Source organism: Aethalodelphis obliquidens, unplaced genomic scaffold (genome assembly GCF_003676395.1).
Source record: "Aethalodelphis obliquidens isolate GAN/ISIS:26980383/991018 unplaced genomic scaffold, ASM367639v1 scaffold8, whole genome shotgun sequence".
Lineage (NCBI taxonomy): Eukaryota > Metazoa > Chordata > Mammalia > Artiodactyla > Delphinidae > Aethalodelphis > Aethalodelphis obliquidens.
Window position 1 is genome coordinate 16601446 of NW_020837952.1, and position 23380 is coordinate 16624825.

Consider the following 23380-nt stretch of genomic DNA (forward strand, 5'->3'; position numbering starts at 1 on the left):
ACTTCTTTTGATGTCATATCCTGACATCTACCCCTTTCTTTGTTCTCCTTTGCAAAAAAAAAAAAAAACTTCTAAAAAGAGTTATCATGTTTATTGTCTCCAATGTCGCTCTTAATCCCATTCTAATCAGGCTTTTACCCCACCCTCCAACTGAATTTCTCTTGTCCAAGGTCTGCAATGGTTTCCATGTTCCTAAATCCAGTGTTCAGTTCTCAGTCCTCATTTGACCAGACTTAACTGCATTTAATACAGTTTATTCCTGAAATGTTTTCTTCACTTGGCTTTCAAGACATCTCATTTTTTAGGTTGTCCTTTTCTTTCACTGGCCATTTCTTTTCAGTCTCTTTGGTTGGTCTCTCCCCAGCCTCTTAAAGATAGTGTGCCTTAAGACTCAATACTTTGCTTTCCTTCTCTTCATTATATAAACTCATGACCTTCATAAGTTCAGCTGGTATTAGGTCTTTAAATACCTGCTCTACCTTCAACTCCTAAATTTACATCAACAGTCCAGAGTTCTCTCTCAACTCCAGACTGATATACCCAATAGCCTACTCAGCATCTCCACTTTGAAATCTAATGGACTCCTTAAACTTAACCTTTAAAATTGAATTTCTGGTTTTTCACCCAAAACCTGCTACCTCCAGTTTCCCCATCTCAGGTGATGACAACTTCATCTTTTTAGTTGCTCAGCTAAAAAATTAGAGATGTTCTTGACTCATTTTGCTCCAACCACACTGGAGTGCTGGCTTTTCTTTTACCATTCAAGGCAAGTTTCCATTTTAGAGCCTTTGCAAAAATGTTCCCTTTGCCTAGAATCCTCTCTTAGCTCTTACAAGTGCTTCCTCAATTGTTATCTCCTCAATGAAGCCAATTATAATTACTCCATTTAAACCTCTAGCCCATTTGCTTTGTCTCACCTGTAGTTTTCCCAGTTCCCCCATTCCTTTTTACCTTTTTCCCATAGCACCAATCACCTTCTAACATACCATGCAATTTACTAACATATTATGTATTTCGTTTATTATCTGTCTCCCCTTTGCTAAATTCTAAATTCCTCAAGGGCAGGGATCCTTGTTTGTTTCGTTCACAAATGTATCTCAAGTGCCTGAAACAGCACCAGGCACATGGTAGGTGCTGCAGTAAGTATTTCTTGAGTGAAAGAATAAACTCTCACCACAATATTATGAGGAAGGCACAATTCTTTATCAGATGAGGAAACTGAAGCTTAGAGAATATGAGGGTCACACTACTTGTAATGGCAGGACCAAGATTCCAATCCAAGCCTCTCTCCCTAGAGTTCCCACTCACTATTCCATACCAAATGGTGTTTGCCCAAAGTGGCCAGAGGACAAAGGGGATACAAAGATGAAGGATGCCATGGGGAGTTGAGGGAGAAAGGGAAATAAACCTTTGTGTGCCAAGCTAAACAATTTGGACCACTTTCCACAGAAGAAGCTCTGAAGTAAATGGCTACATAGTTACATCCATATGTTGGAGAGAGAACTCAGACAGCTACCAAATGGAACACTGGAAACCAACAAATCGCCGGCAGAGAGAAACACCAATTTTAATGGGTCTTAATCCAACTCTAATATTTCCACAGCTAAAAATGACTCTCCTTATACTAATTCATTAGTCCATGTTTCATTTAATCTGGTCCCCACTTTAGAAAAAGTCTGACAGAGCATAAATAGTTACGAAATTATACTTTATTCATATATATTAAATATTGATAAACAAATATATTACTTTCCATTTGGGTACAATCACAATTGTCAGCAATATTCTGAAGCACCAGGCATGAGATGAGATGAGATGCTATGTTTTTATCACGGGACAAGTCATATCGCCTGACACACTCAAGTGCTGTCTGACATGCCATCATAGCGGTGGCTCAGAAGGCATAGTCTCAAATAGGCAGCAACTGGATGGCATCATTTCATTATCAGCATTCATTATATCATCAAGTGAAATAAATGCACAACCCACAGGGTCTTGCTTAGGTCAGCTGCCTAGTTGGTCCCTGAGATAAAGCCTTGTAATCACATAGACTTGCCTAGTGAGTCAGAAAAAAAAAAGGGTCAAGTGAAATAGTCACAGGATACAGGAATTATAAATAACACATAAATTAATAGATACTCATTTTCATGACATAAAAGTTACTATTATAAATACTTTGATTGATAAGTCTAAATATATATTCCCCATATAAATAATGTAAAATATTAAATATTAATAAATAGATTTAGATTTAAAAATTCAAATATTGCAGGCAGGATTATTTCGACGCTCTCTGGCCTCGAAACAGATTCTGACTTCTCCTCCGCTTTCTGAGGTTAGATCTTGGCGACAGGTCCTTCATCACTCTGATGAGTTCACTTATGGCTTTGCGCTGGATCTGTAGATCATCTACCTATTGGGAAGGAAAACAGCAAAATTAATTTCAGGCATACAAATCATTAGGATATTCTGCTGTCATGGTCCAAGAAAGTAGAAGTATTCCTTTAAAATAAATTATTTTCACTAGCAATATATCACCTTAATATGTAATGTTGGTTTCTTCAGTGATTAAGACTAAAATTATAATTAAATTGCTAGTTGTGCTGTAACATGGTGGGACACATTACATATCCTTTAATTTACCACTACAGAATTCTGAAAATTATATAGCAGAAAGAGCCCTGAAGTAGTGACAAAAAAATGTGTGTTTGAATTCTGTGTGTACAATACATGTGACTTTAGTCACTTAACCTCTCCAAATCTCTGTTTTCTCCTCTGAACGATGAGGATATTGTTTAGACGACCTCTAGGCTCTCTACCACTTCTATCACTTTGTACTTAGTCTTTGCTGTAAGTATCAAATGAGTTACTATAGCCAATGGCTCTCACCTTTGGTGTGTAAGAATAACCTGGAGACCTAATGAAGAACTCAGATACCCAGGTGTATGAATTCAGACTAGGCCTGGGCCATTGTGTAGTTACTAACATCACCAGGTGATTCAGGCACCACCAAAGTTTGAAAACCACTGGTATAGGTTCAGTACTTTGTAAACACCGAGTCCAAGTCAGATGAAAATCATTAATTTTTAATTTCCCCCAAATTAGGTCAGTCTCATCCTTTCCATAATGGGATTAAAAATAAACACCGATCATATTTACATGGCAATAATCAATTACTGGTATATAACACTTAAAATTAGGAATGAAAGCAAATTTCCCGGTACCCTGCCTTCCATTCCAGCAAATGGAACTATTTTCTCACTCTACCCAATAGGACCATTTAGGTGAAGTCATGCTTCATAAAATGAGGACCATTTACTTTCATCTTTGCTCTGCCACTAGATGTCTTTCTAAAGCTGGAAACACTGCAGCCACCTTGCCGCATTTCGGAGAATGACTAGGGTACAGGACTAAAAGGCATAACATGCCTTAAATACATTTGCAATTGAGCAAAAAAAGACAATGGTTGAGAGCTCACTCAGGACTGCCCATTGTGAAGCAGGAGGCTTGGAGCTTTCAGAAGGATGGGACCAACAGTTGTTTTTTTTTCAAGGCCCAGTTACAGCAGAATAGAAAAGTTTCTACCGGGTGTGTGTTTACAAGTGATAAATTGAACTTTCCAGTGTTCAAAGCATCACCAAGAAACTAAGAGACTCATCCAGGACTGAACAGCAAGCCAGAGGCAGCACTGGGCTAGGAATAAGTGCTTTTTCATTCTCTAGGCTGCAACCAATGGATATCTGCTGAACACCGGAAAACATTACCAGTGGAAGTAGTAATGGTCTTATAATTTTTCCAAGCCACTCTCATACCATCGAACATACTGGAGACTAGAGCGATCTTGAAGAGCAGCACTTATTTCAGTTCCTAGGAGCTTATGTGAGATTGCTGAGAGGCAGACCCAGTTACAGGGAGAGCTGGGCACAAATCCTGAGAACACAAGTCATAACGGGACCCCTCCTCTTCTCATTCAAGCCTATTTATACCAAAGCCAACCCCCTCCGCCCCCCAAAAAATCTGGAGGCCTTTGTCTCTTAGATGAAATTTTGGAAAATGTGACGTCTTTATGCTTCAAAGTTATTTTTCACCTTCTAGAAACCATAACTTTAAAGACTCAAGGCAATTTGATAAGATAAAGCTGAGGAGCCTAAGGATTTCTCCAGCCAAGATGTTCTAGTATCCAAAAGTTGATAGGACAGTTCTTTCATAAGGTATAAATTCTACCTATTTTCTTTTCTAAAAACAAACACTCTCACTTCTACTTGGGCTGCACAATCTGAGAGGTTGACCAGAGTCTGGCTGTAGGAGGGCCTTTGTCTCCTCAAAGGCCATACCTTTCTCCTAACTCATTCTCATTTTCTGTCCATGGCATTGTAGAATTTTAGAGCAAAGGAGACCATAGAAATTATAGTGAACCCAACAGGCTCCTTTTAAGATGAGGAAACAGCCCCAGCCAGGCCTGTGATTCATCTGAGATCACACATTTCTTTGGTGGCTGAGCTAGGAGCCACCCTCCCACTTCTCCCCCCGCCCTCCCACTGCTCTTTCCATTAAGACATGCAACATCCTATTCAAAGCAAGAGAATTTCCAACACACAAACAAGGGGCAATGGGAGAACTGCTTTTCAATACTCCGCCCACTTCTTCACTACTTCTTTCTCACTGATTTGTTCATTCACCTATCTTTGTGCTGTAGACATAATTCCAGTATTTTCCCAAATCACAAATTTAAGTGACTCGCATAACTGATCTTGGCAAAGTCACCCAAAACACAAACAGAATTGGTAAAGAGGGGTTTTGGCCACAGGTTCATTTCATAGCTTTAACAGCTGTACCCAGTAGCTAATTTCTACTTTCTGGGAATGAAGTGCTTTGCAAGAGCCTCTGCAATGAAACCAAAAAAAAAGAATTAAGATCATCTCACCGGAATTTGAATCAGCTTTTTGAAGTCATCCAGTTTCTCGGAGCTGCCATTTAAGAACTTCTGAAACATGTCCTGCTTGATGATATCCATGCTCCTTTGAATGATCTGGTTACCTTTTAAGTTTTCAAAGAGTTTGAAGTAGAAGGAGACGATTTGGCTCTGAATTATTTTTTTGTCACTCTCCTTGGGAGAAAAAGGCACAAAGAGAAATTGATGTGAATTTATCCATCAGAAAATAAGCAATAGGAAAATTAGCCAAGTGGAAATGTTCAGCTTACATCTTTCCAATTCTCCAAAATTTCTAAGAAAAGAGGCCCACCACCAGCTACATCTGGGTTACTTGCATTCTGAGAAAACAAAACAAAACAGGAAAAAATTGGTTTACAATCAGTCCATGAATTGCCCTAAAACTGTACTTCAAGTTTTATTGAACTTGGATGCTGACAGTGTTCACTGATTTTCTTTTCAACACTCTGTTTAGTTCTAACAATGTTTTCTCAAAAGCTATCATGTTGGATACAGCCAAAGACTATCATGCTATTTTAGCTTTCTTATTTACTAATATAACTTCACAAATGAACTCAACAAGGCTGATGATACTTCGGTTGTCCCAAATAACTATAGTAAGGGACAGAAAGTATTTTTAGGTCTGGTGAAAAACCCCAGCAAAGCCATCTCACTATAAAATACTGCCCCGCTATGGTACAGGTTTTTATAACCTCTACCTGTGCCCTCCTATAAGATATTATGTCAGCTTTAAAAGATAGCTCCAGCTGTAATTATAGTAGCTAAATTTTGGACCTATAATAAAATATTTAAAATGCAAAAAACTATTTTAATTAACCATAAGTAAAAATTTTAAGAAACTCATAAAATGAAGAAAAAAATTTTTAAATAGAAAGCAGATTAAACTCCTACAAAAAAATCTCAGCAAATGACTACTCCAAGAGTAATTCACAGACAATCTGGATGGGACAGTAAAATTTGAAAACCACTTTTTGGAGAAAAACACCTGTAAGTGATTTTTTTTTTAAGCCAAAGCTTTAAGGACCTCATCTTCTTTAATTGATCAGTTATTTCAAATGACCATTTCTAATGCTAATCTTGACCTTCCTTTGACTGTCACCATCATAGCAGCCTGAGAAATCAGAAAGAAAGACCTAGTCATTTTTTCAGTATGCATACTACTTGACATCATAATTAAATGGATTCTCATCACAAAATTAGCGATGCTCTAAATTATACCCGTATTATGCCCATCTTTTGGAGGAGTCATCAATCCCCACTGAGTCTCCATAGCAAATTGAGCAGAGAGTTAAAGCACTATCTGGATCGTTTAGTCAAAAAAACACATCCAGCCAACAGGAGCCACAATAACACCAAGTCTTCTCAAGATGACTGTGGGCTAGAGATGAGAGCCCATCATAGATACCATTACAAGTTAACATTAAACATCAGTCATTTCAACCACAAGCATTATTAAAAGGTCATACTTACAAAATATTCCTTTAGGTTTTGTATTTCTTTAAAAAATGGGGCCTGGCAGTAAGAGCCAGAAGAACCCAAAATCACGCATAGCTGAAAAGCTAAGAAATAACTGGTATATTTCATTGTTTCGGAGAGAGTTAGGTGAAGTAGTTGTAGCTCCTGTATTAAGTTGATCAGGTCCCAAGGACGTAGCTGATCTCTCTTTTCTAATAGCTGATCTGCAGATGATCAGAAGAATGTACTGTGTCTCCTTTTGCTACTGGTATTTATACCTAGTTGAAGTCTCATCAGGATTACGTATTTTCACAAGTTTTTTAAGATGAGATGGTGACAGATAGAGATGCTAGTTAGTTGGTATTAATAACTATGGTTTTGTGGCATTTTGGTGTTGTACTTAAGAGTTTCCTTTCAACTCCTTGGGTCTTTTGACGAGGAGACAGACCCATCATGCCCACCTGTGCCATTCTTGTGGGGCATTTTGAAAGCACTTTCACTTCACACCATCCAGGGATTGGAAATTTTTGTGCACCTCCTACTTTTGCTCTTGTAAAATGTTGATTCCTCATCCAGAGATTACATTGATCATTCGTTTGTGGTCAGAAGCAAGTAAAAAAGGAAATTCTAGGGGCTCTCAAACCTTTACAAAGGGGGTGCCTCTTAAAATTTTTCTTGCAAATGACCAGAAATCAAGGAAAAGAATGTGGTTAGAAAACCAGTGTGGTAGGAAGCCCTTCATCAAAGATGGTTAATATAATATCTGCCACAAATTTATGTTGCTCTGACCAACAATGCCCAACAGAAATATAATGCAAGCCAATTTTCTAATAGCCCCATTACTAATGGTAAAAAGAAACAGAGAAAAATAATTTTTAAATATATTGTACTTAAACCAATATATCCAAAATACCATTTCAATATGTATCAATACAGAAAAATATTAATAAAATATTATACATTCTTTTTGTTATACTAAATCCTAGAAATCTGGTGTGCATTTTATACCTATGGTGCATCTCAATTTGGACTCACCATATTCAAATGCTCAATAGCCATGTGTGGCAAGAGGCTACCATATTGAACAGCAGAGCTCTAGATGATAAATTGTTCCAAATAATCACTAATGATAGATTTATTTTTAATTTTTTTTTTCCTTTCAGATACAAATAGGATTGTTTTTTCTCCTCTCTTAGTAATTTACTTATGAAATATAGCACTTAGGGATGGCACAGAAGACCCTCCACTATTTGATTCCAGCCCACCTTGCCTTTCAACCTGTACTGTATACACAGCAGTATTGCAGTTATGAATGCAGACTTGAATCCTGTCTTCACTGCTATCTAGCTATATGATTTTGAGTAAGCTTCTTAACTCTTCTGTAGCTAGGTTTCCTTATCTTCAAAGTGAACCTAATATTAGTATCTTCTCCGGGCTTCAGTTGAAAATTGTCAGATGATAATTTATAAAGTGCTAAGAATTTTGCCTATCATGTAGTAAGCACTCAAAGTGATCTATTCCTATTCAGGCACATTGGATGACTAGTCATTCCTAAAAAAAAACACACCCTGAGCCTTTGCTCATGCTGTTCCTTGATTTCCCACATCTGTGCCTCTCAGAGTGGCACCCAGCCATCCAAGTCCAACCTAGAAGTCATTATCTGCATGAGTTCTCTCAAAATGATCCTTCTGAAAAGTAATCTCACATCTTGTCTACAAAGGTCTAGGAAAGTGGTTCACACTTTTCTTAGAGTCTTGATCCCTCAATCTCATATTAGAGTTAGTTATGTATCTTCTCCTAATCTAGGGACTGAGTTCCCTAGAATCAGAAATTGTTTCTGTTCCGTAACACAGTTTTCTTCCCTAAAAACATTGTAGCGTGGAGATTTGTCCATAGACAGCACTGAAGAAAAGTGAACTTGAATGCTTAATTCAGGGTCTACTCTTCCCTCAAGCTAATTTTCTTCAAGTTCTAATCCCAATGCTATCAGAACTAACCTGTAGGAAACTCGTTTTTAATTAAAGAGGGTTCATGATTAATGTTGGAAACCTGATGCTATGTCTCTTTAGCCAACCCCTGCTTACTGGGGCAATTCCATGTATTCTTTTATGTGAAAAAGGCCTGAAAACTGTTTGAGGGGTTATCTTCCCAAAGAATAAACAAAATCAAAAAGTGTTTGTGGGACCAAAGCCTCACATCAAGCAAGTGAGGAGTGTCAAATTACACTGCTGCCCACAAAGCTCTATTGTGTCGCTCCTCAAGGAAAAAGACGGCCCAGATAAAGTGCTTACAGGGTGACACTGTGACAAGAAACCCTTTCCAAAGCCTTGAGACAAGTGCAGGCACTCAATACTATCCAGGAAACCTATGACCAAACTCCAAGCTACTGTAAGGAATGTTACCAACGTTTTGGAAAGAAGTAAAAATTTGTTCTGCTCATCCCTTGATCTATCCACTGGAATATGGTGTTGGGGGTGAGGAGTTAAGAATAGCGAGGTCCATAATTGGGAATTACACTTTGTCTGGGGGTTTGTAAATTGCAAATCCCTATTCAAAATCATACGTGTATATATATATATATATATATATACACACACACACACATTAGGGATATGTTTACAACATGGCCAGATGTATAGAATTAGTAAATACGTGGCTAAAATTCAAGCTCTAATAGCTCTTGATGGCATGACCAAGCACAGCACAGAATTAGGGAATTACAGAGACTATATATGGCCTGTTCTCTCATTTTTTTTAGATTTGTAAATCAAGGCCCAGGAAAAAAAACAAGTTGCTGTGCTTAAATTCATTCAACTGGACAATGTAGAGCTCAGTCTAGAGCCAAGACCTTTTCCTTAATCTACCTGTCCCCAATCAATAGGCATCAAAACTACTGTATGGACCAATAACTGTGTTAAATATGTGAATTCAAGTAATTACATCCTATCAGGCTTTGATTCTGGGACTTTTTTTTTCTGTAGAATTTGTGAGATAATAGTCACTCTTTAATTCCTTAAAAAATAGTAAGACTGCAAATAAAAGTTTTGAAATTATTGGTTAGACATCCCAGCAGGCCCAACTTCGTGGACATAAGACCTGTACAGTCTATCAGGACCCCACACTTAGAGGAGCCCACATTTGGTTTCATGCTTTGTTGTTACCTTGTTGAAATTCCTAATAATTTTTAAACAAGTGGCTCCCATTTTCATTTTGCACCAGTTCCTGCAAATTCTGTAACTGGTCTTGCATCCCAGGCTGGAAGTGAATCACATCCTATGAGATTTTCATCTTTCAACATATGATTTTGGGGTTCAGAATGTTGTCACTACAATAGTATATTCTTTGATCCTTTCCTGTCTTGTCAAGTTTACAAAAAAAGATGTTTCTCTCTCTTTTCTGCCTGTAAAACACCTTCTGTTGCACATGCAAACTAGAGGTTTCACACTTTGTTGGTTCAGCCAACACTGAGACTGCAGAATCATTCACCACCAAGATATCCTTTAAAAGTTTTTCAAACCCACCAGGAGCCAAAGTGTGAGCAAATTACTAAAACGAAGGGACTGAAAACTTTCTTTTTTCCCTTCAGCCAGACTTCTTTCTGAAAACTGGCGATGGTTATGCATTAAGCGTCAGCAAGACTTTCGATCGTATCTCATGCTATCCTCAGCCCTCGCTGAGTAGGCAGTCGTAAGACAAAACTTACACCTTTGTTGCCCTTTTTCCTTTGTGGTCAGCAGTCCTATCCCTAGCGCTCACAACCAAATGATCACATCCAGACTTTGGGGTAGGTTTCTTCCACCGAGTATGAGTCAATATTGGATCTGTGCCCCACGCTGCCTTGACCCTGGGAACTCCTGACATCATGCAAGCTGAGCCTACGGAATAAAATGATATACAGAGTGGAAATCCACGTGGAGTCAGATTTTCCCCGAAATTTGACTCAAAACTCCCATATGCTAGAGGAGAGTTTTCTGAATCCCCCTTTTTCTTTCATGCCATCTGGGCAACTTTGAGACTCGAGTCAAAGAATATAGAAGACATTATACTTATGTAGTATATCAGCCTACAATATTTTCAAGTTTATGTCAAATGGGATTGTATACTGTTCATCTAGGGATTCATGTCATGCTTTGAAGGTCATATTTTTAATGCACAAGGAATTTTAAAGCATCTACTAAGTGCTAAGTACTGTGATTGACACAGGGTTATTAAAGAAGGATGGGACAGTTTTGTTGGGAAAATATTTGTTTATATCCTGATATCACTCAATTAGTAAGTCTTTGTTGAGCGCCTACTCCATGCCTATAGCCCTAGAGGTTACAAAGAAGTTAACAGTGAGGCAATCTGGCAGGAGCCTATGACTCCACATTGGTAGCTAGGATTGATTCCACTGTTCTGATTACTGGGTAGGTATCCATATTCTCCCTTTTTCTCCACGTATGTACATCCTTCCCAGGGTGTTCATATAAGTGAAGAGGACTGATTATTGCATAGAGAGTAAAACACATACCTGACATATATATTGCATTCCCTCCTCCTATACCCAACGCAGGCATCACTAGTTAGCCATGGTGTTCCTTCCTACTAAGTTTAGCTGTAGACTCTGAATCCTTTTCAACACTGAAATCTACCAATTCATTATGTGTTTCATTATCCATTTGTCCCCTTGGGGCAAAGGTTTTCTTGTTGCTGTGCCTCATAGCGAGATGAGTTCTTACAAATTACAAAGAAGTAAAAATTATGATCTCTTCCTCCAAGAACATTAGTATTAGAGAAGAAAAATGACAATTCATGAAGTAATATAGGGGAAAGACCTCTGGCCTGAGAGGAAGGAGTCCCAAATTCTGGTCCTAGAATCTACCACTGGTATGTGGGATTTTGAGCTAAGCCTTTACCCATGCTTTACATCTCAACATCTTAAAAAGAAGAGTTGGATCCAATGAACTGTTTCCTGCCATTTCTAACATTCTATGTTTCTACGACTCTGATTTATGAGGAATATATTACTGAGAACTAATGTTATATGAGATAGAGAGTCCAACAGGTTTAGGAATTCAAAGAGAAATACAGTTGTCCCTTGGTATCACAGGGGACTGGTTCCAGAACCTTAGTGGATACTAAAATCCACAGATGCTCAAGTCCATTTTATAAAGTTGCATAGTTCAGTGGGCCCTCCGTATGTGCGGGTTCCACATCTGTGCATTCAATCAACTTCCACAAATAATATAGAGGGTCAATTGTAATTGTCTGAAAGATAGAAAAGTTGAGGAATTTCATGAATGGATTGAATTTTAATTTCAGTTGAATTTGAGCTTTTAATTTTAATTGAGCCTTGAAAGATGTATGGAATCTGTAAGGTCAAATGTAAGGTTCATCATTTGTACTTAACTCCGGGGCCACATGCTTCTTTTTTGCAATGATGTCAAAAAGCGAGTTGCCCTCTGGGTGGCCCCTGAAATGGCACTAAGCTTTGAAAACGTGTGCATCCAAAGGAGAATTAACCGTTCTATCTCCCATCGTAAAAGTTCCATACAACAGACTGGCAGATTTAGATTTTCCCCAGGTTAACTGGAGGAAGAATTCTGAAACCATAAACATCCAATGAATAATAAGGTTTTTTTCTAAGCCAGGGTTTCACAAGTCATTATTACTGTGTCCTTAATCCCTGAACCAATTCATTAACTACTCGAACCAAATTCCCATCTGTTAGTTTTTCAAATGGAAATTGTTTTTAAAGGTTATAAAATTATGTAGGAGCTTTTAAATAAAAAATCAGACTATCCAGAAGGGCACAAGAAAAGAAAAAATAATCTATGACTTCACTATCTATGGGTAAATACTCTTAGCATTTTGACCCAAATTCTTTCATATTTTTTCTAATACTGTATCTCGCTCAAAATTATTCCTTAATAAACTTCTGTGTTTATTAAATATGAAGAAAAGTAGCCTACTGATTATGTCCAAAGACTCTGGAATCAGGCTTCTTGGATTCAGTTATGACTTTGCTCTACACTGTTGAGTTGAAGTGAGATACTTAACTTCTCTGTGCTTCAGTTTTCTCATACATAAAAAGGTGATATAAACAGTAGCTGTCTCAAAGGACTACATGAGTATAAATTAGGTTAATATGTGCAGTGGTGCAATGCCTGACATATAATAAGAGCTCAAATGTGTGGTCAACATAACTAGTGCCTTCCAATATACAGATCTCAACTTCCTGGCACATGGAATAAAACATTTCACAGCCTCTTGCAGTTAAATGGGATCTTGGGACATTTTCTGGCCAGTCTAGTTGGAGTCTAAGTAATGTGTGTCACTTCTGGGCCAAGACTAAGTAAAGCCCCTGGGAAACCTTCCAGTTCTCTCCTCCCTTGCTGGAGCTATGGTCGAGGTCATAGGTTTTGAGAGCATGAAACATGCGAGATGGAATACATATGTTACCTCCACTTTCTTTCAGAACCCGTAAAGGGATAAAAAGGTTATAATGCCTCAAAGAGAAAGAGAATAAGACAACAGTAGGTGATAAATGTCAATAAAGTTATGAAAGATGGAAAGAGAATGAGCAAGTGATAACTGACCTCAACTTTAGATTTCTCTGTGACAAGTACCACAACAAGCTGAAAGGAACTCAACAATCTGAAAATCAGTTCACATGGTAGATTTGAAGAAGATTCAAGAATTGGGCTATCAATCACCTTTGAAAGAAGAAGCTCAAGGTAAGATTGAAAATAGAACAACCTTGAAAATACATACACATAAGATGTAGTTAGATCCCTTCTAGCTAATTCAGCCAGGCCACTACCCATGCCACACTTTGTTTGAAGATTGAAAGTTTGTTTTTCAGCAAGGTTCTAGATATCTAACACAGCCAAGGAAGAAGTGAAGTATCTTGATAAGATTAGGATTTAATTAAAAGTCATCATACTGAACAGTGAGACCACTAGGCTTCCAAAATGCTTACTCTATTAGACTTACATCCCCCAGGCAGGTGACGAGAAGATTCTCCTCTTGAAAAACTGCCCAGCCCAAAGGAAAAGATATACTGACATTTGATGTATCCTTCAAAAAAGCACACTAGTTTCAAGTATTACCCTATGAGAACGCATGTAAGTCAAGAAGCTCCATCTGGGGCTTCCCTGGTGGCACAGTGGTTGAGAATCTGCCTGCTAATGCAGGGGACACAGGTTCGAGCCCCGGTCTGGGAGGATCCCACATGCCGCGGAGCAGCTAGGCCCGCGAGCCACAACTACTGAGCCTGCGCGTCTGGAGCCTGTGCTCCGCAACAAGAGAGGCCGCGATAGTGAGAGGCCCGTGCACCGCGATGAAGAGTGGCCCCCACTTGCCACAACTAGAGAAAGCCCTCGCAAGGAAACGAAGATGCAACACAGCAAAAATAAATAATTAAATTACTCAACTCCTACCCCCAACATCTTCTTTAAAAAAATTTTTAAAAAAGCTCCATCTATGCATATAAGACACCTTCCAATAATTAGGACTTCATTATTACATATGAAAACATGAATGACCACAAAATACTTTAGAAAACACTTTAGGATAAAAGATAAAATTCAAAGAAACAAATAGGGAAACATTTTTGGAGGAAAAAAAGCAGAAGAAAAAAACTGCAAAAAAGTATTTTTTAAGTAAGAGAAGATTCATGAAACAATTAGAGAAAAAAGAATCTCTTAGAACTTAAAACTATAGCAACAGAAGTTTAAAAAGCAATAGAAGGGTTGAAATGTCAATTTGAGGAAATCTCCAAGAATAAACAAAATGACCAAGAGCTGGAAAATGTAAAGAAAATTACAAAAACTTCTAAAGAAATGATTCAGGAAGTCCAACACATATATAAGAAAAGCTCCAGAAAAAGAAAAGAAACAATTAAAGGAAGACAATTATCAAGGAACTTTAAGAAAATTTCTCATAGCTGCAAAACATCAGTTTCCAAAATGAAAAACCCAATGAATTCCTAGCAAAATGAGTTTAAAACGACAGACCACAAGGTACATCATTAAATTTCAGAGACTAGTAAACAGAGAAGATTCTCAAAGTTCAAGAGAGAAAAGCAGGTCACATACAAAGGGTAAGGAAACAGAATGTTGTCAAACTTCTCAATAGCAATTCTGGAAGCTAGAGACTGATGGAACAGTATGTTCAAATATTTGAATAAATCAGAATCAAATCATGTCCAGATTTGAATTTTATGCTCAGCCAAGCTATCAATCAACTGTTAGGATAAGGACACTTTTCATTCATGCAAGATCTCGTAACTTTATTTCCCATGTACGTTTTCTCATGAAGGATCTTGAGAAAGCTGAGAAAGTATTTAACCAAAATAAAAAACTAAATCAAGGAAGAAGACCTGGGATCCAGGAAACAGAGGCTCCAACACAGGAAAGAAACTATGGGATTTTCAAGCACGCTATGAAGATAGATGTGCAGCAGACCTACAGGGCAACCAGCACTTTTTGGAACTAAAGGACTGAGGAGTTCCTGAGGGATGCTTCCAAGAAAAAAAAATGTAACTAAATGTGTTTCACTATACTATAAAAAATTTTCATCCCTATCAGAGTTTGGAGTGAGGAGATGGTGAATTAGTGATGGGTATGTGGAAAACTAAGAAAACCAACCAAACAACACCAATTATTAACTCCAAGAAAAACAAATGTTTTGCAAGAACAAAATTTACCTAATCATAATAATATAAACTTTACTCTGAAAAAGGTAATATAGCTATAATGGGAAGATAGGAGAGAGGGGAGACTGAGTGTATGTATATAGGGTAAAGTAAGTCAATCATAATTTTCTGTAGTAGGAAGTATATAGATGCTATCTAAAGTGGGGGAAATGCACTGTAAGAAATTTTTAGTGATACAGAGCTAAGTAGAAATTGAGCTAAGAATGGAAGCTAAATGAATTGAAAGTGATTTTCTTGGAAGTGTGTTTCAGAAATAGAAATGCATGGATCAGAGAGCTGCTGACTTTTTGTCATAAGCTTTATAGTATTTACAAAGTTTTATAGTTCCCAAGATACCTTGTAGCCCAAGGCCCCTGCCATAAATCACATTGGTAGTAGAGACTATCTGACACGGCCCAAGGCCCCAGTAAACAATGATACTCTTATCAGGAAGGACAGTCCAAAGGCTTTGGTGCTACCTCCCTGCTGCTGAGAGCAAAGACCACATCTCTCTGCAAACAATATTATTTGATTTTTTTTGTTTTATACAGTTTGTTCTGCTGTAACATGTGTTTTCTTTTTATATTATTTCCTCATACCCAAATGACAAATAGGAAAATGATGTTGATAAAATGTGGAATTCATTTTGGTTCATACTGGAGTTTTCCCAGCATGTTAATCAAGTACAATCAAGTACAAGTTTTCTCACCATTAGAAGCAAGCCTTAGCAATATTTGAAGACCTTAAGGAAAAAGTCAAAAGTTAGAGAAGTGTTTTACTTTAATGCAAATAGTGCTAAACTTTACACTACTTGGGAAGAGGCAAGTGCAGGTGAAGAAGCTGAAAAGATTTTCCCTCCTGTTAAAAAACAATGGGTTAATAAAAATGGTTGCACCCCAGATAGCATTTCGAATTGGGATGAAAATGTTCTCTATCAAAGGCAAATGTCCCACGTCTCAAAGGAGGAAGCTGCAGCCCAAGTTGTAAGGTTACAAAGGATTGATTCACTGTGATGATAGATGGAAACTTCCCCAGAGACTTAACAATGCTTGTATTTTAATTAGAATTTTTATTTGCTTTGTTGATACTCTGATTATAAAGTTCAGTAAGTATTGAATGGACTGTCCCAAACCTTATTGTCCCCAAAGGCCCCGTTATTTTTCATTTGAGATTTTTTAGAACGTGAGGTTTTTCAAGAAAATATAAAGTGTTAAAGCAGCAATACCTTTACATGTCTTATTTTGATAAAAGTAAAATCATTTTAAAAACTATTCTTTAAATGATAGATGTAGTCATTATTGCTACTTTGTTGTGGTTATTAAGGGTGAGCCTCACATATATGTTATAATTTCCCAATTTAGCTGAGGTCATTATAAGCAGAAGAGTATGTAAATTGAAGGCTTCTAGCCTCAATGTGAAGACTGCAAAGTCCAAGAAAATCTCAACAAATCTGTATTTAGCCTCAGGGAAATGGACCTTAGAGATAAAACTTTGTACAGCCAAATATTTCTGTGAGTAAAAATAATGGTACCTAATAGTAAGTAAGAGCTACCCACAGTAAGTGCTTTATGTACATCAACTCCTTTAATTATGACAACCATTTAAGAAAGATAAATTTATTTTCATTCTATAGAAGAGAAAAGTGAAGCTTTTCTAGTCCAAAGTCACAGAGTTAATAAGTGACAAAGCCAGTTGTGGCTGAATCCACTGCTGGGGCTCTTAACCATCCTGCTCCAATGAAGCTAGAAATTGATCATGGAATGTCTACTAATCTCTAATTTGGTCCTGAGAGCTTGAGGCATTCAATATTATATCATTTTGGGCTTCCCTGGTGGTGCAGTGGTTGAAAGTCCACCTGCCGATGCAGGGGACACGGGTTCGTGCCCCGGTCCAGGAAGATCCCACATGCCGTGGAGCGGCTGGGCCCGTGAGCCATGGCCACTGAGCCTGTGCATTCGGAGCCTGTGCTCTGCAACAGGAGAGGCCACAACAGTGAGAAGCCCGCATACCGCAAAAAAAAAATTATATCATTTAGGGTTGTTTGTTCATATGTATTAAAAAACAACTCTGACTAATATGTTAAAAGATAACACTTATTGAAGGTAAAAGGAGGAGTTCATGGATGGATGACAAAGCTGAAGAACCATGTTCAAAACAGGTAAGCTGTACCTGGCAACCCCAGGTCTCAGCCCCAGAAACTACTCAATACTTTTGCATGGCACCATGAAGGAATGAATCTGGAAACTCTAATGCTTCTGTTCCCATCTTGGCATTCCTGCTCCAGAATCAAACCCAGAGGGAGTGAGTCAAATTGATTGATCTTGTGTCAGCTGACTGTCCTTTGGTAGTCAATCCTTAGTCATGAGGAAAAAAAAGAAATATGGTAGAAGGATCTTCCAGGTACTCCTTTGCATTTCATGGTGGGAGTGCAAGAAACCCAGATTTACCAGCCTGACTACACATATTGAGGATGATGAGATTCTCCAAAAGAAAGCAAAATCGCCATTAGGAAGAGAGAAGATATTTGATTGTCAAAAGGGGAAAAATGACCTCTACGGGGATTTTCAGAGGACCTCATGGAATGGCAAAACCTTCAGTGGAATTTATGAACTATCTTTCTTTTTGACATTCTAGGACAATCCTTGAAACTTTTAGCACTTGAATAAGCAACAGCAAAGAAGCTCATCATTGCAGTGGCTGCTCAGATACTGAATCAGCTTATGTACATTCCACCTGGGAAGGCTTCTGGAGCTAAGACTGACTTGACAAACACCACACCTGTTTCTTCTTCCTGGTGCAGAGCTCACCTACATTTCCAAGCTTTCCTTTCAGTTGTGTGTGGACATATGACTGAATTCTAGCCCATAGAATATGAGTAAAAGTGATGTTTTCCACCCTCCATGTTCAGTCCTCCATTATCCTTCTCTGTTTGCCAGCCCGACACAAATGCACACAGTGATCTCACAGTCCAAATACTGAAGACGGCAGAGTCACAGAATGAAAGGATCCCAGTCCTGCAAGAAGAAAGATACCTGCTGCTCTGATACATACATTTTGGTATTTACATGAGTAAGAAATAAACTTCTCTTAGGTTTTAGCCATCATACATTTGGTAGGCATTCGCATTACCTCAACTAATATAGCTTCTGAAGCCCTGTATCTTGACTACAGCTTTTACCTAAATAAAGGAATGTGTATTTCATCCTTTAAAATAAACATTTTAATGTGTTTTAAAGGCTTTAAAGCAAACACTTACTGCCTGTTCAGACTTGTTTGGCTCTTAAAAACCATTCTCTTCATATTTATAGTAATGCTGAAAGATATTTGCTAATATACTTTCCTCTTAGGAATATCTTCTAGGACTTTTTCAATTTGAGAAGCCTATCAGGCCATTCTGTTCATCTGTTACTCAACACACTTTCTAATTTTGTTTTTTCACATTCTGATATTTTTTCTTTTTTTCCTGTTTTTGTTTGATTGCTTGCTTGTTTTAACAGAATTTTCCTAGTTCCACAAAGGATTTGAGGTGACTGACATTTAAAGGTTCTGCCGATTCTTATCATTTTGAAAGGCAATGGGTACCACACTGCCAAGTCAGAAAACTAAAGTTCTCATCTTTTTTCTTCAAGTAGTCTTGCTTCTTTCCAATTATAGCAGATTTATTACTCCAGACAACGCTGAGCATATGTCACTGTCTTTAATTAAGATTCAGCATCCTCAAACTTGATGATGTATGATATGCCCTTTTTGAAAATTAGAAACATCATTTGCTACTTAGAATCATTGATCAAGACTTATATTCTGGTCACACTTCTGATTTCATTGGGAAATTTATTAAACCCACACCAAAAAAAAGCACGCCCTGCATCCTCTCAGATCATCTTCTTTCAAAGAAGAAAAAATAAGTCAATCTCAAGAGGGGAAATCTAAATGACATATTACAAAGCGTTCAGTCTATGCTTCCATTAGGAAAGAGAAAAGACTCGAGACGGAAATATTTCTTGTCACTCCAGATGTAATTTGAAGAAGTACTTTTCTAGTCTGCTTTCTCAGCAGGACTAGCTCCACTCTCTTCTATTGGCCTGCGGTCGGGGGTTTCCCCCAAGCTGCCTTCCATCTCTTGGCAATAAGCAGTGACTTGGCTAGTTAAGTTTTCTTTTCAGTCACCTGATAGGATTTCCCAGGACAGAGGTGTCAAGCCAATTTAACTTGACTTCCCTTCTCCTTCCTGTGGGTCACGCTGGGAAAGAAGGAAATTGCTCTTATCTCCCCACCTGGCTTGATGTCACACTTCCTTCTCTGGCACAGCATCTTGGTGCTCTCAGATATTTCAGGCTCTGCAAGAGGACAAAGGCTTTTGGTGACAGCGTTGTTCGGCAGTGTTCTCTGTAGCAGAGTCATGAGGCTGACTTCCTCTTATTTGAAGAACTATAAGAAAACCACCTACAGAGCTCACAGGGCTGCAACAGTTGGTTTTGCATCTTCCCCCTGCTGAGGTAACCACACCCACTATTACAGCTGCAACAACTGAAGCCGAGGAGTAGAAACTGGGCAAAAGTGTCTAAATCCATATGAAGTGCAATGCTCTAAATAACCTCACTGGAAGTTTTGCTCATAAAAGAAAAAATCCAAGTTATCCTCACATGCCTGTCTCACGCATTAGATTTTAAGGTCCTAGAGGGAGTACACTGTATCTGAGTCTCCTTTATCTCTCTCAAAGTGCCAACTTTGCATGGGTGTCCAGTAATGTCCTATAACTCTTGACCACCAGTCTGGAGGACGAAGCCGTCAAGGCCACTTGACCAGGGCTGCAAGCTCAAAGAGACGTCAATTTTTTAGCTGCAGTTTAGTGCCAAATCCATACAGGGAATAGGGTGATACCTCAGTATACCTGCTGATTTTAGCTTTACTCTCTACCCACCCTCTATTTTCCTAAGAGCTGTGTTACCGCCAATCACAGAAGCTGCTGCTAATGGTCTTTCACTATTACATATTGTTAACAAACCACTCTCATGAACGATGACTGACTAATGTGGGATTTAAAAGAGTGTTCGTGTCATAACAACTCCTCTTTATATGGTGACCCTCTCTTCCTTGAGAATACAGTCATCTCAAATGTCCTTAGTTTTCTATGTTATTCATATATACTATATATACAAACAATTTAATTGTATACAGTACTTGCTTGATGGCATAGGATTAATAAAAATTAATTTTTTAAATTATTTCTTCAACATACTATCACGGTTAATAGCACAGACAAAGAAGCCAGACTGAGTTTGATTTCTGTCTCCGGCCATGTGAACCTAGGAGGGTTTCGTAAACTCTGAATTTAGCTGCTAATCATGGCAACTACTTCACAGGGGTTTTGTGAGAATCAAACAAATGAACCTTGTGGAAACAACGCTTGGCATATTGTAAGCCCTAAACATGTTCACTATTTTTATTTCATTTTCATCTTTTTTTATTTGTAAACTGATTTACAAAACTTATATTTATGCATTTCCTCATTTTTAATTTATTTGTTCACATCAATGGAAACTTTTATGTAGAGAAACTGCCTTATGTTGGGTTACAACAGAAGCCAAGGATCATTTGGGTGATGATGCCCGGAAGCACAGGCAGGAAGCAATGAGGTGACTCAAGGGAGAGAGAAGGTCCATAGAGGGAGGTTGACAGACAGGAACCACCGAATGCAACTGGGACTCCACCCACAGAAGACCTCTGCGCGAGGGTATAGATCATACCTAAAAGACATGCTACACAAGGGGCGAGGAAGCTGGGCTATTTATCCTCTGACTCTCTTCATCATTGTCTGAGGGCTGCTCCCAGGGACACGAACCTCCTAGCACTTCTGGCCTTCCCCACACGCAGACAGAGAGAAACCCTCAGGCCAAGGAACAGAAAGTTGTTACCCTTTAACGTTTAACGCAGTGGGTAAGGACAGAAAAGGAGGCTGCTGGAAAGATAAGGGCAAGACACCAGCAGCATTTACTGTGGTCAATTCTGTTACCACTCTGTTAATTATTCCCTAATAATTTTTCCCATTTTTATTATACTCTTTTTATTTTTCAGTCATAATAACAGTACACTGACAAGTTGCATTTGTCAGGACTCTCTGGGCAGCAAGTTATGGAAATCCCAGCTACACTATTTTAATCAAAGAGGAGTGTTTATTGGAAGCAATCTGAGAAATCGCGGGTAACAGAGGGAGAACCTCAGGGACATCTGGAACCAGGGACCCCCGTTGACAAGGACTCGTCTCCCTGGCTCTCATCTCTGCTTCTCTTGGTGAGACAATTTCAATCTCACCTACCACAGAGCAGCATCCTCCACTTGGAAGGAAACTTAGCTGTCAAAACATTCCTCCAAAGCTTCATATTTCAGAGATTTTTGCCCCCAGAGATAGACTAACATTCTTTTCAATTCCAGTTTGAAATATTGTACTAATTCATTAAATACTTGTTGATGTGCTAGACATCCTTTTAAGCACTGGGGATACAGCAATAATTTTAAAAAGAGACAAAACCCCTGTCCCCATGGATCTTACATTCTGGAGGAAGAAACTGACAATACGGAAACAAACAGTTATGTAATATAATGTCAGGAAGGGACTATTGTATGAAAAAGTAAGTAGGAGAAGGGGCTGGTACCTTTTTTTTTATTGTGGTAAAATAAACATAACATAAAACTTACTATCTTAACCAGTTTTAAGTGTACAGTTCAGTAGTATGAAGTACATCCATATGGTTGTGCAAACATCACCACCATCCACCTACAGAACTCTTTTCATCTTACAAAACTGAAATTCTGTACCCATTAAACAATGTCTCTCCATGACCCCCTCCCTCTAGGCCCTGGCAACCTCCATTCTACTTTCCTTTTTTTTTTGAAACTTCCCCTTTCCATATCCCAGCTTCAGTTAACCAACACTCTACTGTTACTATGAGTTTGACCTTTTTTTTTTAAATTTCACACGTAAGTGAGATCATGCAATATTTGTCTTACATCTGGCTTATTTCACTTGTGACATAATGTCCTCCAAGGTCATCTATGTTATCACAGATGGCAGGATTTCCTTTTTTTAAAAGCTGAATAATATTTCATTATATGTAGATAATTACATATCTATCTACATATATCACATGTTCTTCATCCATTCATCCACTGACGAACATTTAGATTGTTTCCATGTCTTGGCTATTGTGACTAATGCTGCAGTGAACAAGGGACAGTGCTACTTTAAACAGATGGGTCAAAGAAAGCTTTTCTGAAGAAAGAACATTTGAGCAGAGACCTGACTGAAGGGAAGGAGGGGGTCAGGGTCATGGCTGGGAGGAGAGTGACCAGGCAGAGAAAATAACAAAATAGAAACATCAAACATGGGAGCATCGTGAGCTGGGGCTGGGTTAGAGCAAGAAAGCTGGTGTGGCTGGACCTGAGGAGCAGGTATTGGGGTTAGAGAAATAGCCAGGGACCAGCTCATTCAGCCATAGGAAAACAAAAAGTGGATTTTATTCTAGTAAACAAATGCGTAGTCTCCATTGGGTTTTGAGCAAGACAGTGAAACGATCTGACATATGTTTGGGTTTTTTTTTAACATCTTTATTGGAGTATAATTGCTTACAATGGTGTGTTAGTTTCTGCTGTATAACAAAGTGAATCAGCTATACATATATCCCCATATCTCCTCCCTCTTGCGTCTCCCTCCCACCCTCCCTATCCCACCCCTCTAGGTGGTCACAAAGCACTGAGCTGATCTCCCTGTGCTATGCGGCTGCTTCCCACCAGCTATCTGTTTTACATTTGGTAGTGTATATACGTCCATGTCACTCTCACTTCGTCCCAGCTTACCCTTCTCCCTCCCTGTGTCCTCAAGTCCATTCTCTATGTCTACGTCTTTATTCCTGTCCTGCCCCTAGGTTTGTCAGAACTTTTTTTTTTTTTTTTTTAGATTCCATATATATGTGTTAGCATATGGTATTTGTTTTCCTCTTGCTGACTTACTTCACTCTGTATGACAGACTCTAGGTCCATCCACCTCACTACAAATAACTCAATTTCCTTTCTCTTTATGGCTGAGTAGTATTCCATTGTATACATGTGCCACATCTTCTTTATCCATTCATCTGTCGATGGACACTTAGGTTACTTCCATGGATCATTTAACTTTTGCCACAACTCACTCTTATCCATTGGTTTGGAAACCATATTCAAACTAATCCTCTTTACTGAGAATTGGCCCACTGATGCAGCAGCAAGGTGCCGTTAACTATCATTTCCACCAACAGCTGAGG

General features: G+C 38.5%; 1 protein-coding gene across 1 annotated transcript; it reads right to left on the reverse strand.

The window, feature by feature from the left end:
* Positions 1-1692: 1692 nt before the first annotated feature.
* On the reverse strand, positions 1693-6597 carry IFNG (interferon gamma). The gene is made up of 4 exons (XM_027108242.1): positions 6422-6597; positions 5203-5271; positions 4925-5107; positions 1693-2413 (listed from the first exon to the last, which is right to left on the reverse strand). The coding sequence occupies exons 1-4, from the start codon at positions 6533-6535 to the stop codon at positions 2279-2281; spliced, it is 501 nt and encodes a 166-aa protein (XP_026964043.1). The 5' UTR covers positions 6536-6597; the 3' UTR covers positions 1693-2278.
* Between the last annotated feature and the right edge of the window lie 16783 nt (positions 6598-23380).

Coding starts and splice junctions, on each gene's coding strand:
- IFNG (XM_027108242.1), bottom strand. CDS start 6,535: ATGAAATATACCAGTTATTTCTTAGCTTTTCAGCTATGCGTGATTTTG. Junction 5,272..6,421: donor AAAACCTAAAGGAATATTTT/GTAAGTATGACC, acceptor TTGTTTTCTCAG/AATGCAAGTAACCCAGATGT. Junction 2,414..4,924: donor AAAAGCTGATTCAAATTCCG/GTGAGATGATCT, acceptor CCTTCCCAATAG/GTAGATGATCTACAGATCCA.